Here is a 21103-nt window from a genome sequence, read left to right as displayed (position 1 = left end):
TTACATTTCTCTGAGATTTGGCTACATATCTGCGCATCTATCTCCCCCTGACTTCTTCCATTTTCCACTCCCCCTCCTGTGTTTTTAGAGCTGTAATGCTGGCTTGAAATTCCCCAGTGTGTCCAGTCTGCCCCGGACCCTGCAGCTCCCCGGTGTGTCCAGTCTGCCCCGGACCCTGCAGCTCCCCGGTGTGTCCAGTCTCTCCCGGACCCTGCAGCTCCCCGGTGTGTCCAGTCTGCCCCGGACCCTGCAGCTACCGGTGTGTCCAGTCTGCACAGACCCTGCAGCTCCCCGGTGTGTCCAGTCTGCCCCGGACCCTGCAGCTCCCCGGTGTGTCCAGTCTGCCCCGGACCCTGCAGCTCCCCGGTGTGTCCAGTCTCTCCCGGACCCTGCAGCTCCCCGGTGTGTCCAGTCTCTCCCGGACCCTGCAGCTTCCCGGTGTGTCCAGTCTCTCCCGGACCCTGCAGCTCCCCGATGTGTCCAGTCTCTCCCGGACCCTGCAGCTCCCCGGTGTGTCCAGTCTGCCCCAGACCCTGCAGCTCCCCGGTGTGTCCAGTCTGCCCCGGACCCTGCAGCTCCCCGGTGTGTCCAGTCTCTCCCGGACCCTGCAGCTCCCCGGTGTGTCCAGTCTCTCCCGGACCCTGCAGCTCCCCGGTGTGTCCAGTCTCTCCCGGACCCTGCAGCTCCCCGGTGTGTCCAGTCTGCCCCGGACCCTGCAGCTCCCCGGTGTGTCCAGTCTGCCCCGGGCCCTGCAGCTCCCCGGTGTGTCCAGTCTGCCCCGGACCCTGCAGCTCCCCGGTGTGTCGAGTCTGCCCCGGACCCTGCAGCTCCCCGGTGTGTCCAGTCTCTCCCGGACCCTGCAGCTCCCCGGTGTGTCCAGTCTCTCCCGGACCCTGCAGCTCCCCGGTGTGTCCAGTCTGCCCCGGACCCTGCAGCTCCCCGGTGTGTCCAGGCTGCCCCGGACCCTGCAGCTCACCGGTGTGTCCAGTCTCTCCCGGACCCTGCAGCTCCCCGGTGTGTCCAGTCTCTCCCGGACCCTGCAGCTCCCCGGTGTGTCCAGTCTGCCCCGGACCCTGCAGCTCCCCGGTGTGTCCAGTCTGCCCCGGACCCTGCAGCTCCCCGGTGTGTCCAGTCTGCACAGACCCTGCAGCTCCCCGGTGTGTCCAGTCTGCCCCGGACCCTGCAGCTCCCCGGTGTGTCCAGTCTGCCCCGGACGCTGCAGCTCCCCGGTGTGTCCAGTCTCTCCCGGACCCTGCAGCTCCCCGGTGTGTCCAGTCTCTCCCGGACCCTGCAGCTCCCCGGTGTGTCCAGTCTGCACAGACCCTGCAGCTCCCCGGTGTGTCCAGTCTGCACAGACCCTGCAGCTCCCCGGTGTGTCCAGTCTCTCCCGGACCCTGCAGCTCCCCGGTGTGTCCAGTCTCTCCCGGACCCTGCAGCTCCCCTGTGTGTCCAGTCTCTCCCGGACCCTGCAGCTCCCCGGTGTGTCCAGTCTGCCCCGGACCCTGCAGCTCCCCGATGTGTCCAGTCTGCCCCGGACCCTGCAGCTCCCCGGTGTGTCCAGTCTCTCCCGGACCCTGCAGCTCCCCGGTGTGTCCAGTCTCTCCCGGACCCTGCAGCTCCCCGGTGTGTCCAGTCTGCCCCGGACCCTGCAGCTCCCCGGTGTGTCCAGTCTGCCCCGGACCCTGCAGCTCCCCGGTGTGTCCAGTCTCTCCCGGACCCTGCAGCTCCCCGGTGTGTCCAGTCTCTCCCGGACCCTGCAGCTCCCCGGTGTGTCCAGTCTCTCCCGGATCCTGCAGCTCCCCGGTGTGTCCAGTCTGCCCCGGACCCTGCAGCTCCCCGGTGTGTCCAGTCTGCCCCGGACCCTGCAGCTCCCCGGTGTGTCCAGTCTGCCCCGGACCCTGCAGCTCCCCGGTGTGTCCAGTCTGCCCCGGACCCTGCAGCTCCCCTGTGTGTCCAGTCTGCCCCGGACCCTGCAGCTCCCCGGTGTGTCCAGTCTGCCCCGGACCCTGCAGCTCCCCGGTGTTTCCGGTCTCTCCCGGACCCCGCAGCTCCCCGGTGTGTCCAGTCTCTCCCGGACCCCGCAGCTCCCCGGTGTGTCCAGTCTCTCCCGGACCCTGCAGCTCCCCGGTGTGTCCAGTCTCTCCCGGACCCTGCAGCTCCCCGGTGTGTCCAGTCTCTCCCGGACCCTGCAGCTCCCCGGTGTGTCCAGTCTCTCCCGGACCCGGCAGCTCCCCGGTGTGTCCAGTCTGCACAGACCCTGCAGCTCCCCGGTGTGTCCAGTCTGCACAGACCCTGCAGCTCCCCGGTGTGTCCAGTCTGCCCCGGACCCTGCAGCTCCCCGGTGTGTCCAGTCTGCACGGACCCTGCAGCTCCCCGTTGTGTCCAGTCTCTCCCGGACCCTGCAGCTCCCCGGTGTGTCCAGTCTGCCCCGGACCCTGCAGCTCCCCGGTGTGTCCAGTCTCTCCCGGACCCTGCAGCTCCCCGGTGTGTCCAGTCTCTCCTGGACCCTGCAGCTCCCCGGTGTGTCCAGTCTGCCCCGGACCCTGCAGCTCCCCGGTGTGTCCACTCTGCCCCGGACCCTGCAGCTCCCCGGTGTGTCCAGTCTGCCCCGGACCCTGCAGCTGCCCGGTGTGTCCAGTCTCTCCCGGACCCTGCAGCTCCCCGGTGTGTCCAGTCTCTCCCGGACCCTGCAGCTCCCCGGTGTGTCCAGTCTGCACAGACCCTGCAGCTCCCCGGTGTGTCCAGTCTGCCCCAGACCCTGCAGCTCCCCGGTGTGTCCAATCTGCCCCGGACCCTGCAGCTCCCCGGTGTGTCCAGTCTCTCCCGGACCCTGCAGCTCCCCGGTGTGTCCAGTCTCTCCCGGACCCTGCAGCTCCCCGGTGTGTCCAGGCTTCACAGACCCTGCAGCTCCCCGGTGTGTCCAGTCTCTCCCGGACCCTGCAGCTCCCCGGTGTGTCCAGTCTGCCCCAGACCCTGCAGCTCCCCGGTGTGTCCAGTCTGCCCCAGACCCTGCAGCTCCCCGGTGTGTCCAGTTTGCCCCAGACCCTGCAGCTCTCCGGTGTGTCCAGTCTGCCCCGGACCCTGCAGCTCCCCGGTGTGTCCGGTCTCTCCCGGACCCTGCAGCTCCCCGGTGTGTCCAGTCTCTCCCGGACCCTGCAGCTCCCCGGTGTGTCCGGTCTCTCCCGGACCCTGCAGCTCCCCGGTGTGTCCAGTCTGCCCCGGACCCTGCAGCTCCCCGGTGTGTCCAGTCTCTCCCGGACCCTGCAGCTCCCCGGTGTGTCCAGTCTGCCCTGGACCCTGCAGCTCCCCGGTGTGTCCAGTCTGCCCCGGACCCTGCAGCTCCCCGGTGTGTCCAGTCTCTCCCGGACCCTGCAGCTCCCCGGTGTGTCCAGTCTGCACAGACCCTGCAGCTCCCCGGTGTGTCCAGTCTCTCCCGGACCCTGCAGCTTCCCGGTGTGTCCAGTCTCTCCCGGACCCTGCAGCTCCCCGGTGTGTCCAGTTTCTCCCGGACCCTGCAGCTCCCCGGTGTGTCCAGTCTGCCCCGGACCCTGCAGCTCCCCGGTGTGTCCAGTCTGCCCCGGACCATGCAGCTCCCCGGTGTGTCCAGTCTGCCCCGGACCCTGCAGCTCCCTGGTGTGTCCAGTCTGCCCCGGACCCTGCAGCTCCCCGGTGTGTCCAGTCTGCCCCGGACCCTGCAGCTCCCCGGTGTGTCCAGTCTCTCCCGGACCCTGCAGCTCCCCGGTGTGTCCAGTCTCCCCCGGACCCTGCAGCTCCCCGGTGTGTCCAGTCTGCCCCGGACCCTGCAGCTCCCCGGTGTGTCCAGTCTCTCCCGGACCCTGCAGCTCCCCGGTGTGTCCAGTCTCTCCCGGACCCTGCAGCTCCCCGGTGTGTCCAGTCTGCCCCGGACCCTGCAGCTCCCCGGTGTGTCCAGTCTGCCCCGGACCCTGCAGCTCCCCGGTGTGTCCAGTCTGCCCCGGACCCTGCAGCTCCCCGGTGTGTCCAGTCTGCCCCGGACCCTGCAGCTCCCCGGTGTGTCCAGTCTCTCCCGGACCCTGCAGCTCCCCGGTGTGTCCAGTCTCTCCCGGACCCTGCAGCTCCCCGGTGTGTCCAGTCTGCCCCGGACCCTGCAGCTCCCCGGTGTGTCCAGTCTCTCCCGGACCCTGCAGCTCCCTGGTGTGTCCAGTCTGCCCTGGACCCTGCAGCTCCCCAGCCTGTCCTGTCTCTCCCAGACCCTGCAGCTCCCCGGTGTGTCCAGTCTACCCCGGGCCCTGCAGCTCCCCGGTGTGTCCAGTCTGCCCCGGTCCCTGCAGCTCCCCGGTGTGTCCAGTCTGCCCCGGACCCTGCAGCTCCCCGGTGTGTCCAGTCTCTCCCGGACCCTGCAGCTCCCCGGTGTGTCCAGTCTCTCCCGGACCCTGCAGCTCCCCGGTGTGTCCAGTCTGCCCCGGACCCTGCAGCTCCCCGGTGTGTCCAGTCTGCCCCGGACCCTGCAGCTCCCCGGTGTGTCCAGTCTGCACAGACCCTGCAGCTCCCCGGTGTGTCCAGTCTCTCCCGGACCCTGCAGCTCCCCGGTGTGTCCAGTCTGCCCCGGACCCTGCAGCTCCCCGGTGTGTCCAGTCTGCCCCGGACCCTGCAGCTCCCCGGTGTGTCCAGTCTGCCCCGGACCCTGCAGCTCCCCGGTGTGTCCAGTCTCTCCCGGACCCTGCAGCTCCCCGGTGTGTCCAGTCTGCCCCGGACCCTGCAGCTCCCCGGTGTGTCCAGTCTCTCCCGGACCCTGCAGCTCCCTGGTGTGTCCAGTCTGCCCTGGACCCTGCAGCTCCCCAGCCTGTCCTGTCTCTCCCAGACCCTGCAGCTCCCCGGTGTGTCCAGTCTACCCCGGGCCCTGCAGCTCCCCGGTGTGTCCAGTCTGCCCCGGTCCCTGCAGCTCCCCGGTGTGTCCAGTCTGCCCCGGACCCTGCAGCTCCCCGGTGTGTCCAGTCTCTCCCGGACCCTGCAGCTCCCGGGTGTGTCCAGTCTCTCCCGGACCCTGCAGCTCCCCGGTGTGTCCAGTCTGCCCCGGACCCTGCAGCTCCCCGGTGTGTCCAGTCTGCCCCGGACCCTGCAGCTCCCCGGTGTGTCCAGTCTGCACAGACCCTGCAGCTCCCCGGTGTGTCCAGTCTCTCCCGGACCCTGCAGCTCCCCGGTGTGTCCAGTCTCTCCCGGACCCTGCAGCTCCCCGGTGTGTCCAGTCTGCCCCGGACCCTGCAGCTCCCCGGTGTGTCCAGTCTGCACAGACCCTGCAGCTCCCCGGTGTGTCCAGTCTGCCCCGGACCCTGCAGCTCCCCGGTGTGTCCAGTCTCTCCCGGACCCTGCAGCTCCCCGGTGTGTCCAGTCTGCCCCGGACCCTGCAGCTCCCCGGTGTGTCCAGTCTGCCCCGGACCCTGCAGCTCCCCGTTGTGTCCAGTCTCTCCCGGACCCTGCAGCTCCCTGGTGTGTCCAGTCTGCCCCGGACCCTGCAGCTCCCCGGTGTGTCCAGTCTCTCCCAGACCCTGCAGCTCCCCGGTGTGTCCAGTCTCTCCCGGGCCCTGCAGCTCCCCGGTGTGTCCAGTCTCTCCCGGACCCTGCAGCTCCCCGGTGTGTCCAGTATCTTCCCGACCCTGCAGCTCCCCGGTGTGTCCAGTCTGCACAGACCCTGCAGCTCCCCGGTGTGTCCAGTCTGCACAGACCCTGCAGCTCCCCGGTGTGTCCAGTCTGCACAGACCCTGCAGCTCCCCGGTGTGTCCAGTCTGCCCCGGACCCTGCAGCTCCCCGGTGTGTCCAGTCTGCCCCGGACCCTGCAGCTCCCCGGTGTGTCCAGTCTGCCCCGGACCCTGCAGCTCCCCGGTGTGTCCAGTCTGCCCCGGACCCTGCAGCTCCCCGGTGTGTCCAGTCTCTCCCGGACCCTGCAGCTCCCTGGTGTGTCCAGTCTGCCCCGGACCCTGCAGCTCTCCGGTGTGTCCAGTCTGCCCCGGACCCTGCAGCTCCCTGGTGTGTCCAGTCTGCACAGACCCTGCAGCTCCCCGGTGTGTCCAGTCTCTCCCGGACCCTGCAGCTCCCCGGTGTGTCCAGGCTGCCCCGGGCCCTGCAGCTCCCCGGTGTGTCCAGTCTCTCCCGGACCCTGCTGCTCCCCGGTGTGTCCAGTCTGCCCCGGACCCTGCAGCTCCCCGGTGTGTCCAGTCTCTCCCGGACCCTGCAGCTCCCCGGTGTGTCCAGTCTGCCCCGGACCCTGCAGCTACCCGGTGTGTCCAGTCTCTCCCGGACCCTGCAGCTCCCCGGTGTGTCCAGTCTGCCCCGGACCCTGCAGCTCCCCGGTGTGTCCAGTCTGCACAGACCCTGCAGCTCCCCGGTGTGTCCAGTCTGCCCCGGACCCTGCAGCTCCCCGGTGTGTCCAGTCTCTCCCGGACCCTGCAGCTCCCCGGTGTGTCCAGTCTCTCCCGGACCCTGCAGCTCCCCGGTGTGTCCAGTCTCTCCCGGACCCTGCAGCTCCCCGGTGTGTCCAGTCTCTCCCGGACCCTGCAGCTCCCCGGTGTGTCCAGTCTCTCCCGGACCCTGCAGCTCCCCGGTGTGTCCAGTCTGCCCCGGACCCTGCAGCTCCCCGGTGTGTCCAGTCTCTCCCGGACCCTGCAGCTCCCCGGTGTGTCCAGTCTGCCCCGGACCCTGCAGCTCCCCGGTGTGTCCAGTCTCTCCCGGACCCTGCAGCTCCCCGGTGTGTCCAGTCTGCCCCGGACCCTGCAGCTCCCCGGTGTGTCCAGTCTGCCCCGGACCCTGCAGCTCCCCGGTGTGTCCAGTCTGCACAGACCCTGCAGCTCCCCGGTGTGTCCAGTCTGCCCCGGACCCTGCAGCTCCCCGGTGTGTCCAGTTTCTCCCGGACCCTGCAGCTCCCCGGTGTGTCCAGTCTCTCCCGGACCCTGCAGCTCCCCGGTGTGTCCAGTTTCTCCCGGACCCTGCAGCTCCCCGGTGTGTCCAGTCTGCCCCGGACCCTGCAGCTCCCCGGTGTGTCCAGTCTGCCCCGGACGCTGCAGCTCCCCGGTGTGTCCAGTCTCTCCCGGACCCTGCAGCTTCCCGGTGTGTCCAGTCTCTCCCGGACCCTGCAGCTCCCCGGTGTGTCCAGTCTCTCCCGGACCCTGCAGCTCCCCGGTGTGTCCAGTCTCTCCCGGACCCTGCAGCTCCCCGGTGTGTCCAGTCTGCCCCGGACCCTGCAGCTCCCCGGTGTGTCCAGTCTCTCCCGGACCCTGCAGCTCCCCGGTGTGTCCAGTCTGCCCCGGACCCTGCAGCTCCCCGGTGTGTCCAGTCTCTCCCGGACCCTGCAGCTCCCCGGTGTGTCCAGTCTCTCCCGGACCCTGCAGCTCCCCGGTGTGTCCAGTCTGCCCCGGACCCTGCAGCTCCCCGGTGTGTCCAGTCTGCCCCGGACCCTGCAGCTCCCCGGTGTGTCCAGTCTCTCCCGGACCCTGCAGCTCCCCGGTGTGTCCAGTCTCTCCCGGACCCTGCAGCTCCCCGGTGTGTCCAGTCTGCACAGACCCTGCAGCTCCCCGGTGTGTCCAGTCTGCCCCGGACCCTGCAGCTCCCCGGTGTGTCCAGTCTCTCCCGGACCCTGCAGCTCCCCGGTGTGTCCAGTCTGCCCCGGACCCTGCAGCTCCCCGGTGTGTCCAGTCTCTCCCGGACCCTGCAGCTCCCCGGTGTGTCCAGTCTCTCCAGGACCCTGCAGCTCCCCGGTGTGTCCAGTCTGCCCCGGACCCTGCAGCTCCCCGGTGTGTCCAGTCTGCCCCGGACGCTGCAGCTCCCCGGTGTGTCCAGTCTGCCCCGGACCCTGCAGCTCCCCGGTGTGTCCAGTCTCTCCCGGACCCTGCAGCTCCCCGGTGTGTCCAGTCTCTCCCGGACCCTGCAGCTCCCCGGTGTGTCCAGTCTGCCCCGGACCCTGCAGCTCCCCGGTGTGTCCAGTCTGCCCCAGACCCTGCAGCTCCCCGGTGTGTCCAGTCTGCCCCGGACCCTGCAGCTCCCCGGTGTGTCCAGTCTCTCCCGGACCCTGCAGCTCCCCGGTGCGTCCAGTCTGCACAGACCCTGCAGCTCCCCGGTGTGTCCAGTCTGCCTCAGACCCTGCAGCTCCCCGGTGTGTCCAGTCTGCCCCGGACCCTGCAGCTCCCCGGTGTGTCCAGTCTGCCCCGGACCCTGCAGCTCCCCGGTGTGTCCAGTCTCTCCCGGACCCTGCAGCTCCCCAGTGTGTCCAGTCACTCCCGGACCCTGCAGCTCCCCGGTGTGTCCAGTCTCTCCCGGACCCTGCAGCTCCCCGGTGTGTCCAGTCTCTTCCGGACCCTGCAGCTCCCCGGTGTGTCCAGTCTGCACAGACCCTGCAGCTCCCCGGTGTGTCCAGTCTGCCCCGGACCCTGCAGCTCCCCGGTGTGTCCAGTCTCTCCCGGACCCTGCAGCTCCCCGGTGTGTCCAGTCTCTTCCGGACCCTGCAGCTCCCCGGTGTGTCCAGTCTGCCCCGGACCCTGCAGCTCCCCGGTGTGTCCAGTCTGCCCCGGACCCTGCAGCTCCCCGGTATGTCCAGTCTGCCCCGGACCCTGCAGCTCCCCGGTATGTCCAGTCTGCACAGACCCTGCAGCTCCCCGGTGTGTCCAGTCCGCACAGACCCTGCAGCTCCCCGGTGTGTCCAGTCTCTCCCGGTCCCTGCAGCTCCCCGGTGTGTCCAGTCTGCCCCGGACCCTGCAGCTCCCCGGTGTGTCCAGTCTGCACAGACCCTGCAGCTCCCCGGTGTGTCCAGTCTCTCCCGGACCCTGCAGCTCCCCGGTGTGTCCAGTCTCTCCCGGACCCTGCAGCTCCCCGGTGTGTCCAGTCTCTCCCGGACCCTGCAGCTCCCCGGTGTGTCCAGTCTCTCCCGGACCCTGCAGCTCCCCGGTGTGTCCAGTCTCTCCCGGACCCTGCAGCTCCCCGGTGTGTCCAGTCTGCACGGACCCTGCAGCTCCCCGGTGTGTCCAGTCTGCCCCGGACACTGCAGCTCCCCGGTGTGTCCAGTCTGCACAGACCCTGCAGCTCCCCGGTGTGTCCAGTCTGCCCCGGACCCTGCAGCTCCCCAGTGTGTCCAGTCTCTCCCGGACCCTGCAGCTCCCCGGTGTGTCCAGTCTGCCCCGGACCCTGCAGCTCCCCGGTGTGTCCAGTCTCTCCCGGACCCTGCAGCTCCCCGGTGTGTCCAGTCTCTCCCGGACCCTGCAGCTCCCGGTGTGTCCAGTCTGCCCCGGACCCTGCAGCTCCCCGGTGTGTCCAGTCTCTCCCGGACCCTGCAGCTCCCCGGTGTGTCCAGTCTCTCCCGGACCCTGCAGCTCCCCGGTGTGTCCAGTCTGCCCCGGACCCTGCAGCTCCCCGGTGTGTCCAGTCTCTCCCGGACCCTGCAGCTCCCCGGTGTGTCCAGTCTGCACAGACCCTGCAGCTCCCCGGTGTGTCCAGTCTGCCCCGGACGCTGCAGCTCCCCGGTGTGTCCAGTCTGCCCCGGACCCTGCAGCTCCCCGGTGTGTCCAGTCTCTCCCGGACCCTGCAGCTCCCCGGTGTGTCCAGTCTGCCCCGGACCCTGCAGCTCCCCGGTGTGTCCAGTCTGCCCCGGACCCTGCAGCTCCCCGGTGTGTCCAGTCTCTCCCGGACCCTGCAGCTCCCCGGTGTGTCCAGTCTGCCCCGGACCCTGCAGCTCCCCGGTGTGTCCAGTCTCTCCCGGACCCTGCAGCTCCCCGGTGTGTCCAGTCTGCCCCAGACCCTGCAGCTCCCCGGTGTGTCCAGTCTCTCCCGGACCCTGCAGCTCCCCGGTGTGTCCAATCTGCCCCGGACCCTGCAGCTCCCCGGTGTGTCCAGTCTGCCCCGGACCCTGCAGCTCCCCGGTGTGTCCAGTCTGCACAGACCCTGCAGCTCCATGGTGTGTCCAGTCTGCCCCGGACCCTGCAGCTCCCCGGTGTGTCCGGTCTCTCCCGGACCCTGCAGCTCCCCGGTGTGTCCAGTCTCTCCCGGACCTTGCAGCTCCCCGGTGTGTCCAGTCTCTCCCGGACCCTGCAGCTCCCCGGTGTGTCCAGTCTGCCCCGGACCCTGCAGCTCCGCGGTGTGTCCAGTCTGCCCCGGACCCTGCAGCTCCCCGGTGTGTCCAGTCTGCACAGACCCTGCAGCTCCCCGGTGTGTCCAGTCTGCCCCGGACCCTGCAGCTCCCCGGTGTGTCCAGTCTGCCCCGGACCCTGCAGCTCCCCGGTGTGTCCAGTCTCTCCCGGACCCTGCAGCTCCCTGGTCCTCTGATTGTTTCTAATGTGTCTGGTTTTTCTGTGCCGTTACTGAATTGGAAAATCGGGTGAATATGACTGAGGCACCTGCATGTTGGCATTTTGCAGCATTTGACTGTTTTGTCTGTTTCTTTCACAGGTTTAGATTTGTTTTCTTTCTTGCAAGCAGACAGCCAGGTCAGTACAATTGGTGGTCCTGACTGGATTAAATGTCCCTGTTTATTGCTCCTTCTTGTTGGGATTGATCAGACCGGTACTTCTCTTACCAATTAGTCTCGACTAGCAGTTCACTCTCCAGAAAAGTTCAGGCATGGGACTAATTTAACTGATGTTTGTGGAGTAATGGAGTGAACAGTAGAGTGTACATTAGGGAGAAGAGGACTCTTACTTAGGAGGAAGAGCTGAAGTAGGTTGGACTTGGACAGTTCCGCCTTGCCCAAGGAACACGGGATGTTGGGGATAGGCTGCTCTGCTCATGGTGCGTCCCCAGACTCTCCTCAAAGCTGGACCTGTTTCAGACGTCTAGTGCATAGACTGATCTTTCATTTCCCCTTAATTGGCTGTGGGTTTTTTATTCTGGTTCTTTTTCACTCCAGATCATTTGGCCTCAAGAGGATGAGGAATGTTTATATTGTGATGCACAGGACATCACAATTGTTTTGGAAAGGCTGCACAGTTTAATAGGTCTTTTCATGTCAGTAACTTAGTGTATGTTTCCAGTAGTTACTCCAGCTTAGGAACACAGGGTTAGATACAGAGTAAAGCTCCCTCTACACTGTCCCCATCAAACACTCCCAGGACAGGTACAGCATGGGGTTAGATACAGAGTAAATCTCCCTCTGCACTGTCCCCATCAAACACTCCCAGGACAGGTACAGCATGGTGTTAGGTACAGAGTAAATCTCCCTCTACACCGTCCCCATCAAACACTCCCAGGGCAGGTACAGCACGGGGTTAGATACAGAGTAAAACTCCCTCTACACTGTCCCCATTAAACACTCCCAGGACAGGTACAGCACGGGGTTAGATACAGAGTAAAACTCCCTCTACACTGTCCCCATTAAACACTCCCAGGACAGGTACAGCACGGGGTTAGATACAGAGTAAAACTCCCTCTACACTGTCCCCATCAAACACTCCCAGGACAGGTACAGCACGGGGTTAGATACAGAGTAAAACTCCCTCTACACTGTCCCCATTAAACACTCCCAGGACAGGTACAGCACGGGGTTAGATACAGAGTAAAACTCCCTCTACACTGTCCCCATCAAACACTCCCAGGACAGGTACAGCACAGGGTTAGATACAGAGTAAAGCCCCCTCTACACTGTCCCCATCAAACACTCCCAGGACAGGTACAGCACGGGGTTAGATACAGAGTAAAGCTCCCTCTACACTGTCCCCATCAAACACTCCCAGGACAGGTACAGCTCGGGGTTAGATACAGAGTAAAGCTCCCTCTACACTGTCCCCATCAAACACTCCCAGGACAGGTACAGCACGGGGTTAGATACAGAGTAAAGCTCCCTCTACACTGTCCCCATCAAACACTCCCAGGACAGGTACAGCACGGGGTTAGATACAGAGTAAAGCCCCCTCTACACTGTCCCCATCAAACACTCCCAGGACAGGTACAGCACGGGGTTAGATACAGAGTAAAACTCCCTCTACACTGTCTCATTAGAAGGTTGAGGTTTTTAAAGCTGTAGACGGATGGAGGGGGAAGAGTCTGTGTTTCATTCTGGGGGAGCAGTAAGTTTGAGTAGGGGATGGTGTGAAGTCCTCTGCAATGCAGGGTGGGGGATGTGTTGGTTACAGTATCTGGTGATTGGGTGTTTCAGTTCCTACATGTTGTGTTTCCCCTGCAGCATTACAGTTCCGTTATCAGCAGCTCCTCCGACGACCAGGATGCCATGCGCTCCTCGCTCAGCCATTTCTTGCAGTTCAGTTCATGGCCACCTTTCCTCGAGCCTGCTGTCAGCTCCACAAGCGGAGTGCACGGGACTGCCAGCAGGAGCAGCAGTATCATCTCCAGCAGTGGACCGAGGGACAGTCAGCACAGTCACCTTGGGGCTGCAGCCCCTAACACTGGGAGTGGTGTAGGTGGAGCTGGGCCCAGCCCCAGCCACGGATTGGATATCATCTCCTTAGATTAAAACACCAACCAATAATGAGCAAGACAGGAGACTCAGAGCAGGAATGCACTCCACTTTGAAAACTGGTGTGAACCATGAATTTTAACAGGGTTGAGTCAGCTGGTTGGAGAGTAATTTCTCCATGGAGCTGCACTACTGCTAGCAGGAGAGTGTTGCCTCAATATTGGGTCACTCACCAGGTGACATAAAAGCACAGGAGCACTGGGCACTCATCTTCTGCCCCTTGCAATACTGAGATGTGCTTGGGCCTGAATCCTAGAGTAAACCTTCTGCTAAAAACAGAGCAGACAATTGACAATCTGTTAATGTTGGTGATATGGCAAATGCTGGCTCCCTGGAGCTGCAGATGTGCAATTGTCCCCTCCCCACCATTATATACCTGCCCCACGCAAAGAACAGCTCACAGTTAAAAATCTGATGACATTCAGTCTCACAGTTGCACTGTATGCATGGAGGCCCCTGTATCAACATGTCTGAATTGACAGTGCCTACATTGGCACATTATTATCTGCAATTATGGTCAGAGGAGAAAGGTATGAAGATTAGGGGAAGTGACTGTGAGTAACCTGCTCCATGTTTAAACCAAAGGTGCGTTTCAGTCCTCAGTGAGGTTTTGTGGTGAACCAAAGATTAATTATGTAGAAGCTACAGCACAGGAACAGGCCATACCATAAGGAGTGGTTGAGGGGAATAGCATAAGGAAAAGCTAGATAAACACACAAGGGAGAAAAGAATTAAAGAAAAAGTTGATAGGGTGAGATGAACCTTAAACACTGTTGTGGACTTGAGGAGTTTGGAGATGAGCAGCATTAATAAAACCCCAGAGCGACAAAGAGTGTGGGCACAGAAAGGCCAGCTGGCAGCTTTGAACTTTTTGATGTTTCTGAAGAACCATTGTAAACTGCAAAAGGGAACTTAACTGAGCTTTTCAGGGGCCTAATTGACGGTTACTGTCTCCCCCACACTCAAATGAGACGTGAGGAGCCATCCAATGTTGGTCACCCCACTTGAGGAGAAGGGAGTAAAACAGAAGAATGAGCTTTCTCTTACTTCCAGTGTTTGGTGGTGGTTGGGGGGTGGGTGGGTGGGCGGGCGGGGGCTGGATTATGGGAAGATTGTTGAAGGGGTGACCCAGATTTTAGGCACCACAAAGACCAGGAACAATCCTGGATGGAGTTTGGGGAGAGTTCTGGACACAATAGGGAATTCTAGACATAGTGGGAGTGTTGTCACTTTTTAAATGTAACCTCCAATATATTTTATCACTCTTAAAACTTCCCTTTTTTAAATAATTATAAATGAATATTCTGTACAGAGAAAGCAAATGATCTATTTTCAGTTGCAGCTATTTTGTAAATATATTATGGAAAAACTTAACATGTTTATAAAAATAATTCCAAAGACTATCCTCTGTGGCAGGACTCCTACTAGTGAGGGTTAAGATTCTTCTGCCTGTTACTTGCGGATACCTTGATGTTCATCCGTTTAATGTCGTTCTCTTCTTGAGTTACTGTTCGGTCAATAACCTACATTCTATGACATGGGGTAATGCTTGGTGTCTGTCACAGATCATTGGATCCAGAGTTGAAAATTTCACTGCCCTCTGGGATTCAGGACAGACAGGCTGCCTACTCATCCAAAAGAGGTGAAGATGTGGCTGGAGGGAAGGAGAGTTTTGGTATTCACTGAACAGAACTCACGCTGAATCTCAATTTGTATCAATCCTGTTGCAATTAAAGGATGAGGAAATCAGGAACTGGGTGGTAGTTATTTCAGCAACACTGACTTTCGGCCAACGTAGATTATTTTTGCAGTAAGAAAAACTGAAAGACTGAGCAATAAAGTTAACAAAGAAACAAAAAGATGGGTTCAGTCTGAGTTTGAGGTCTGTATTCCATCAGTAAACTAGTGGAAGTATTTACCGCTGAGTGACATAGCTCTGAAAACTGTGGGCTTTTTTATTTGTGGATATTGGTGTCTCTGACGAGGCCAGCATTAGGGTTTTTTGGAGGTAGATTCAATTGTGACCTTTGAAAGAAGATTGCATAAGCACCTGAAAAGAAACACCTGCAGGGCTTGGGACTAGTGAAGCTGAATGGCCTCCTATTATGTTGTAATCATTGTGAAACAAGAACAGCAGTAGGCCCGAATGCTTCTTGGGTCTGCTCTGCCATTCAATACTATCATGGCTGATTATCTACCTCAGCTGTAACTTCCTGCCCCATCCCCCTCAAAAAAACCTGTCAAACTCAGCCTCAAATATACTCCACCTTAGGCTAGCAAATTTCCACCTGAATGAAGAGATTTCTCATCCCAGTCCTAAATGACTGTCCAAGCAGGGGAAACAGCCTCTCAGCATCTACCTTGGTAAGTCCTCCAAGAATTTTGTTGTAGTCACTGTTGTAATGCCGAAAATGAGGCAGCCAATATATGCACAGCAAGCTCCCACAAGCAGCAATGTGTTAATGACCAAATCATCTGTTTTCTGTGATGCTGAACGAAGGATAAATATTGGCCAGGGCACCAGGGATAACTTACCTGCTCTTTTGAAATAGTTTTATTGGAACTTAATGCCCACTTGAGAGGGCAGATGGGGCCTCGGTTTAAATCTCATCTGAATGACAGCCTCCAACAGTGCAGCACTCCCTCGGTAGTGATGGCCTGGATTTTTGTGCTCAAGTCCAGGAATGGGACGTGGATCCATAATCTTGTGATTTGAAGCAAGAGTGATACCAACTGAGTTGACACACATGGGCCTGCTCTACTCAGTCTCTCCTTGTAGGACCACACCCTCCCACCCCAGGAATGGGAGTGGGTTCTGGGCACAAGGAATCCTAGATTCCAGGCTGAGATGTTAAACGGTGGTTCCACCTGCATTCTTAGGTGTATGAAAACATTCCTCATAGTCTTATGATGAGGGGCAGAGGTGTTCTAGCCCTATATTTATCCCTCAAATGACATCACTTAATGCACAGATCACCTTTTTTTTACTGCATTGATTTTTGTGGGATCTTGCTGTGCACAACTTGACCGCATTTCCGACATTGCTACAGTAACTGCACTTTGGAGAGATTGTGAACTCAACTCCCAGCCTGTCGGGTGGAACCAAATCCAATAAATCCAGCAATTTTTGGGTTGACAACTGAAAATCAGGAGTGAAATTTGCCAATAACGGTGTAGGGAATTTTTTAAATCTCTATCTGGTCTGGTGCACAGCAGGTATAACATGGTAGCCAGGCAACAAAACAAGAAACACTGCCTTACTTATGTCACCTGCATCTCTGGTGAATCATTCCTGCCACTCACTGTCTTCCCACCATCTCTCTGGCCATATTCTCCTTAATTACCTTTGGACACACGACTCCTCATCAGATGCTGTTTGGAAAACCAAGTGAATGAGATTCATGACAATCGCATATTAATAACTATCCTGTTATTTCTCCAAGTACTTGGGAGCAGCAGGCCATTCAGCCCTTGCAGCCTGCTCTGGTTGTCTCTCAACTCCACTTTGCTGTTTGCTCCCATAGCCCTCACACCTAGAAAAATCTAACTCAGCCTCCACTGCTCTCTGTGGAAGAGAATTCCACCAACAAAAAATCCTCCATCTCACTCATAAAAGGGAGACCTCTTATTTTTAAACTGTGTCCCCTCGTTTTAGTCTCCACAATTGCACCCCCCACCTCCCCAAGAGGAAACATCCTCCTGGTATCCACTTTATCAAATCCCTTCAGGATCTACATTTCAATAAGATCACCCCTCATTCTTTTAAACTCCAATGGCTATAGGCCCAACATGTTCAGCCTTTCTTCATTAGATATGCTCTTCAGTGCAGGATGTGAGTCAAATGAACCTCCTCAGGTGCTTCTAAAGCAATTATAACGTTTTTCATATAAGACCATAACTGTACACATCCTCCACATGTGGTCTCACCAAGGCCCTGCAGTAAAACTTATCTACTTTTATATTCCACTCGCTGTACCTGCATAATAACCTTTTGTGATAATTTGGGGTTGGTAAGGTATGAATGGCTGTTTAGAAAGGTACGTTGTCTGGACCTGATTAACTGGCATCTCCCCAAATGCTTTGTATTTCTTCATGTATTATAGAACTCAACTAATTTACCAAGAGGATGAGATATTCTCCCGTACCACTGACGGTCTGTGTGAGAAATTGCTGCATTCTGTGTCAGACAGGTTTCAGCACATAACCAGGACAACTCTGCAGGCAAAACATTACATTCAGGTTCACCCTTCAGTGGATGGGAAGTCCATCAGCAACAGTATTGTCCTGGCTCATCGTTTCTTCCTCAACACAACTTGAATAGTAATAGGTTAACTGATCATTTACCAACTTGTGTAAGATCAGATGCCTTGTTCCATTACGTAACAGTTTATGATTGGCTGGAAACACCTCCGAAAGCTTCACATTCAAGACACTGCGACATTTATTAAATTAACATAATTTGACAAACATAAAAGCTACAACACAGAGCGCTGGGATTTCCACAGGCAGCTCTTAAAACTCTCTTCTCCATTAGTGAACTGCCGCATCGTCAACTCACTGCTCAGCATCTCACGTGACTGTCTCAGTGAGACAGTCTCACACATTACATCGTCAACTCAGTGCCCAGCATCTCACGTGACTGTCTCAGTGAGACAGTCTCACATTACTGGGGAAAGGTAGCTGGTCTCCAACACACTGATCCTCAGATCCTCCAGCTCACCGTTTGTTTGGTATCTCTTTCTCAACGTGAGTAGAGTCTATGTAGGATTCCAGTATAAATATTGTCTCGTCCACCTGATTCTCACTTGAATCCAACCTGGAAAAGATCAAAGGTAAAGTCAGGATGCATCCTACAGGTCCCAATTTAATATTTCATTGTCTCCTCTTCACTCTTAAGGTGCTGACTCTTTCTTTTTCCAGGGTAGGTTTGCCAAGAATTGGCTGTGTTTCAGCAGCTCCCCTGAGTGGCAGTGGATGGACTGACAGTCCCCAACTGGTGAGGATTCAGAATCACAGAAACAGAATCTCACAGTGCGGAAGAGGCCCTTCAGCCCATCAAGTCTGCACCGACACGTGGGAAACCCCTGACCTACCTACCTAATCCCATTTACCAGCACTTGGCCCATAGCCTTGAATGTTATGATGTGCCAATTGCTCATCCAAGTACTTTTTAAAGGATGTGAGGCAACCCACCTCCACCTCCCTCCCAGGCAGCACATTCCAGACCCTCACCACCCTCTGGGTAAAAAAGTTTTTCCTCACATCCCCCCTAAACCTCCTGCCCCTCATCTTGAACTTATGCCCCCTTGTGACTGACCCTTCAACTAAGGGGAACAGCTGCTCCCTATCCACCCTGTCCATGCTCCTCATAATCTTGTACACCTCGATCAGGTCGCCCCTCAGTCTTCTCTGCTCCAACGAAAACAACCCAATGGAAAGATTTGTGATTGAAATTTCAGGGCTGAACAGCAGCTCAGTCCACCACCCGATTTCTAGCTGCTGTCTTTCTGACTGAGAGATTCATATCATCTGAACTCAGGAAGAGGCCATTCGGCCCAGTTACCTGTGCTGGCTCCTTGATACAGATATCTGATGAGCAACGCCATTCTGCTCTTTCCCAACAGCCCTATAAATTTCCCCCTCATGTTATGAATCCAATTTCCTTTTAAATGTCATTATTGAATCTGCTTAAACAGCCCCCTACATTGCAGATCACAAGTCACTTTGTCCAGAACTCATGTTGCCTCTGGTTCTGTTGCTAATGACCTTCAATCTGTGGTGGGATTTGGTGCAGCGAGTGAGACTGAGTATGGAGGCAGGTGGACGTGGTGGTGTTGCAGCATCCAGTTGGATGACTCCAGGTTGCCTTGGCTGCGGATGGGTACAGCATGTGGGCACACCAGTCGAAAATATCAGACTCCCCCCCAGCCCCTGTGCCCACCCCACACCCCTATCCCCAGATAGATGCTCCCTGCCCTGTCCCTCTGCAGTAAGGGCCCGGCTGTGGCCTCTCACATGTTGACATTGTGTTTCAGTGTCTCCAGCTGCTGCTGCTCGGGAGCTGTGATCATCTCCTCAATCTCCTGGAGCTGCTGTTCCTCTGCTCCAGTCGCCTGCATCGATGCCATGATGGCCTCAATTCTCTGTGATTTCTCCAGCAGCCGCCTGGAAGGAGAATGAAAATCCCGTGAATTACAGGACAGGCCAGATGCTCTGAACCATGGCACTTTCCAGAAGAGAGGCCACTCAGCCCATCATCCCAGTACCTGCTCTCCTTGAGACTGGTCCAAACTGTTCCGACTTCATATTTTCTCCATCAAGATCACCTACTTCTATCTCCGTAATAACACCTGACGACTTCTCTCTGTTTCAGCTCATCTGCTGCTGAAGCCCTCACCCATTCCTCTGTGACCTCGAGACCTGACTATTCCATTCCAATCGTGGCCTGCCTTCCATAAGCTTCAGCTCAACCAAAACTCTGCTGCCCTTCGCCAAATTTTTAACACGTCTTATCTAGCACCCTCTCGCTGACTGATAACAAATCCAAGTTAAGCAACATCTCGATCTTAAAATTCTCATTCTTGTGTTTAAATCCCCCCATGGCCTCACCCATTCCCTATCTCTGCGCTCCTCCAATTCTGGCTACATGCACACCACCGATTCCCATCGCTCCACCATCGGCGGCTGTGCCTTCAGCTGCCTGGGGTCCTAAGCTCTGGAATTCTCTCCCTAAAACTTCCTTAGCTCCTTTAAGTTTCTGCTTAAAATCTACCTCTTGGGGCAAGGTTGTGGTCAACCATGTCCAATGTCACCTAAGGAACAGTGTCAAATCTGGTGTGTAACTACTGTGCAGCCTTTGGATGGTTTACCAGCTGAAACCTGCTTTACAAACACCAATTACTGCGTCTAGGACAAGAGAAATAAAAATGAGCTTAAATGTGAGAGATTTAGAAAGAGAGGGCAGGAGAAATGTTTGGAGTCATGCCGCTGTGGAACTCACTCCCAGAGTTAGATTGAGGCAGAAACTGTCGACACTTCAGATTAGATTAGACTGGGTTGGTGGATGAAGGCTCAGGGAACAGGCCAGGTAAGTGTGATTGGAACTACTGACACGTGGGTTAGCACTGAAGCACCGGCTGGGCCGAATGGCATGTTTCTGTCCTGCAGCATGTATGTGTTTCTATTGGAGTTCCACTAAACAACAGTCCAGGTTTTCTAGTTTCTCGTTTCAGTTAATCTCTCTCTAACTCCAACATCCTTCCCACAGTCAGCCACCCAAAGCTGGGCACAATAAAGCAATAATAAATTGGTTAGAAAAATCTCAGGGCACTGTCGGTGAATTCTCCCCTCCATCATAACGTCTCAGAAAGTCAGCATGCTGACACTTCCCTCACTTAAATCCTCCTCCCTCTTGACATTTGCAGTCCTTCAAAAAAGGCAACCAGGAGGTCAGCTAAGGCCCAGTTACCGATTTGATTCCATTTTTCCCTCTTATACTCCAGCCCTCTGGATCATGGGCTGCTCAGTCTGGTAAATAGCTTCCCACACCAATCCCTCCAAGCCCCAGTGATTGATCGCTGATTGTCACTCACTTGTTTTCTCGGGTTTCGTGTTCTCGACGATCAATCAGATTGACCACAGTCTGAAATAATGAAACACACACCAAGTGACAGTCGGACAGGAGAAGTGGACATTACAGGAATTAGAACACATCAGAACTTCCTCCTCAAACATCCATTCCGCTGAGTTCCCCATGTCCCTGGTGGACCCACAGTTGCCAGTGGAAAGGTCAGGGAAGAAGGTGTGAGAGGACCAATAAGGGGGGAAGGTCAGGATCACTCTAAGGCAAAGTTCAAACAATCATCAACTAAATCCAAAGGCTGCAGATTCAGGAATTACGAAGTGTTCACATTTCGGAAACTCATAACTGCAGCTAATCAGCAAGTTCAACAAAAAACTACACAGCATGAGAAGTGAGTTAGAGGCTGGAATCTAATCGAGGGGTTCGGGGGGGTTTATATATAGAATAACAGATACCCGGGAGTGAGTTACAGACTGGAATCTAATCGAGGCATTTAGGTGGTTTATATATAGAATAACAGATACCCAGGACTGAGTTAAAGACTGGAATCTAATCGAGGGGTTCAGGGGGATTTATATATAGAATAACAGGTACCCGGGAGTGAGATACAGACTGGAATCTAATCGAGGGGTTAGGGGTGGTTTACATATACAATAACAGATGCCCGGGACTGAGTTACAGACTGGAATCTAATCGAGGAGTTCGGGGGGGGTTTATATATAGAATAACAGGTACCCGGGAGTGAGTTACAGACTAGAATCTAATCGAGGGGTTAGGGGTGGTTTATATATAGAATAACAGATACCTGGGAGTGAGTTATAGACTGGAATCTAATCGAGGGGTTCGGGGTGGTTTATATATACAATAAGATACCCAGGAGTGAGTTACAGACTGGAATCTAATCGAGGGGTTAGGGGTGGTTTACATGTAGAATAACATATACCCGGGAGTGAAGTTACAGACTGGAATCTAATCGAGGGGTTCAGCGGGGGGGTTTATATATAGAATAACAGGTACCCGGGAGTGAGTTACAGACTGGAATCTACTCGAGGGGTTCGGCGGGGTTTATATATAGAATAACAGGTACCTGGGAGTGA

General features: G+C 57.5%; 2 protein-coding genes and 1 long non-coding RNA gene across 4 annotated transcripts in view; 2 read left to right on the top strand and 1 right to left on the bottom strand.

Moving 5' to 3' along the window:
* Nucleotides 1–13490, top strand: part of LOC121272883 (E3 SUMO-protein ligase PIAS3-like) — a 32749-nt gene extending 19259 nt beyond the window's left edge. For both annotated transcript variants that reach the window (XM_041179720.1, XM_041179719.1), the window contains exons 12-13: nt 10405–10442; nt 12134–13490. In XM_041179720.1, coding sequence (XP_041035654.1) covers nt 10405–10442; nt 12134–12421 — 326 coding nt within the window. In that variant the 3' untranslated portion in view covers nt 12422–13490. The remainder of the gene's footprint in view (nt 1–10404; nt 10443–12133) is intronic.
* Nucleotides 1–21103, top strand: part of polr3c (polymerase (RNA) III (DNA directed) polypeptide C) — a 483038-nt gene that overhangs the window by 160107 nt on the left and 301828 nt on the right.
* Nucleotides 16848–20073, bottom strand: LOC121272884. The gene is made up of 3 exons (XR_005941917.1): nt 20017–20073; nt 18440–18589; nt 16848–17240 (listed from the first exon to the last, which is right to left on the bottom strand). It is a non-coding gene; the product is annotated as an uncharacterized LOC121272884 (long non-coding RNA).

The sequence above is a fragment of the Carcharodon carcharias genome, chromosome 36 (genome assembly GCF_017639515.1).
Source record: "Carcharodon carcharias isolate sCarCar2 chromosome 36, sCarCar2.pri, whole genome shotgun sequence".
Lineage (NCBI taxonomy): Eukaryota > Metazoa > Chordata > Chondrichthyes > Lamniformes > Lamnidae > Carcharodon > Carcharodon carcharias.
The sequence above is the reverse complement of the archived record's forward strand: the minus strand, read 5'-3'. Positions and strand labels throughout refer to the sequence as shown.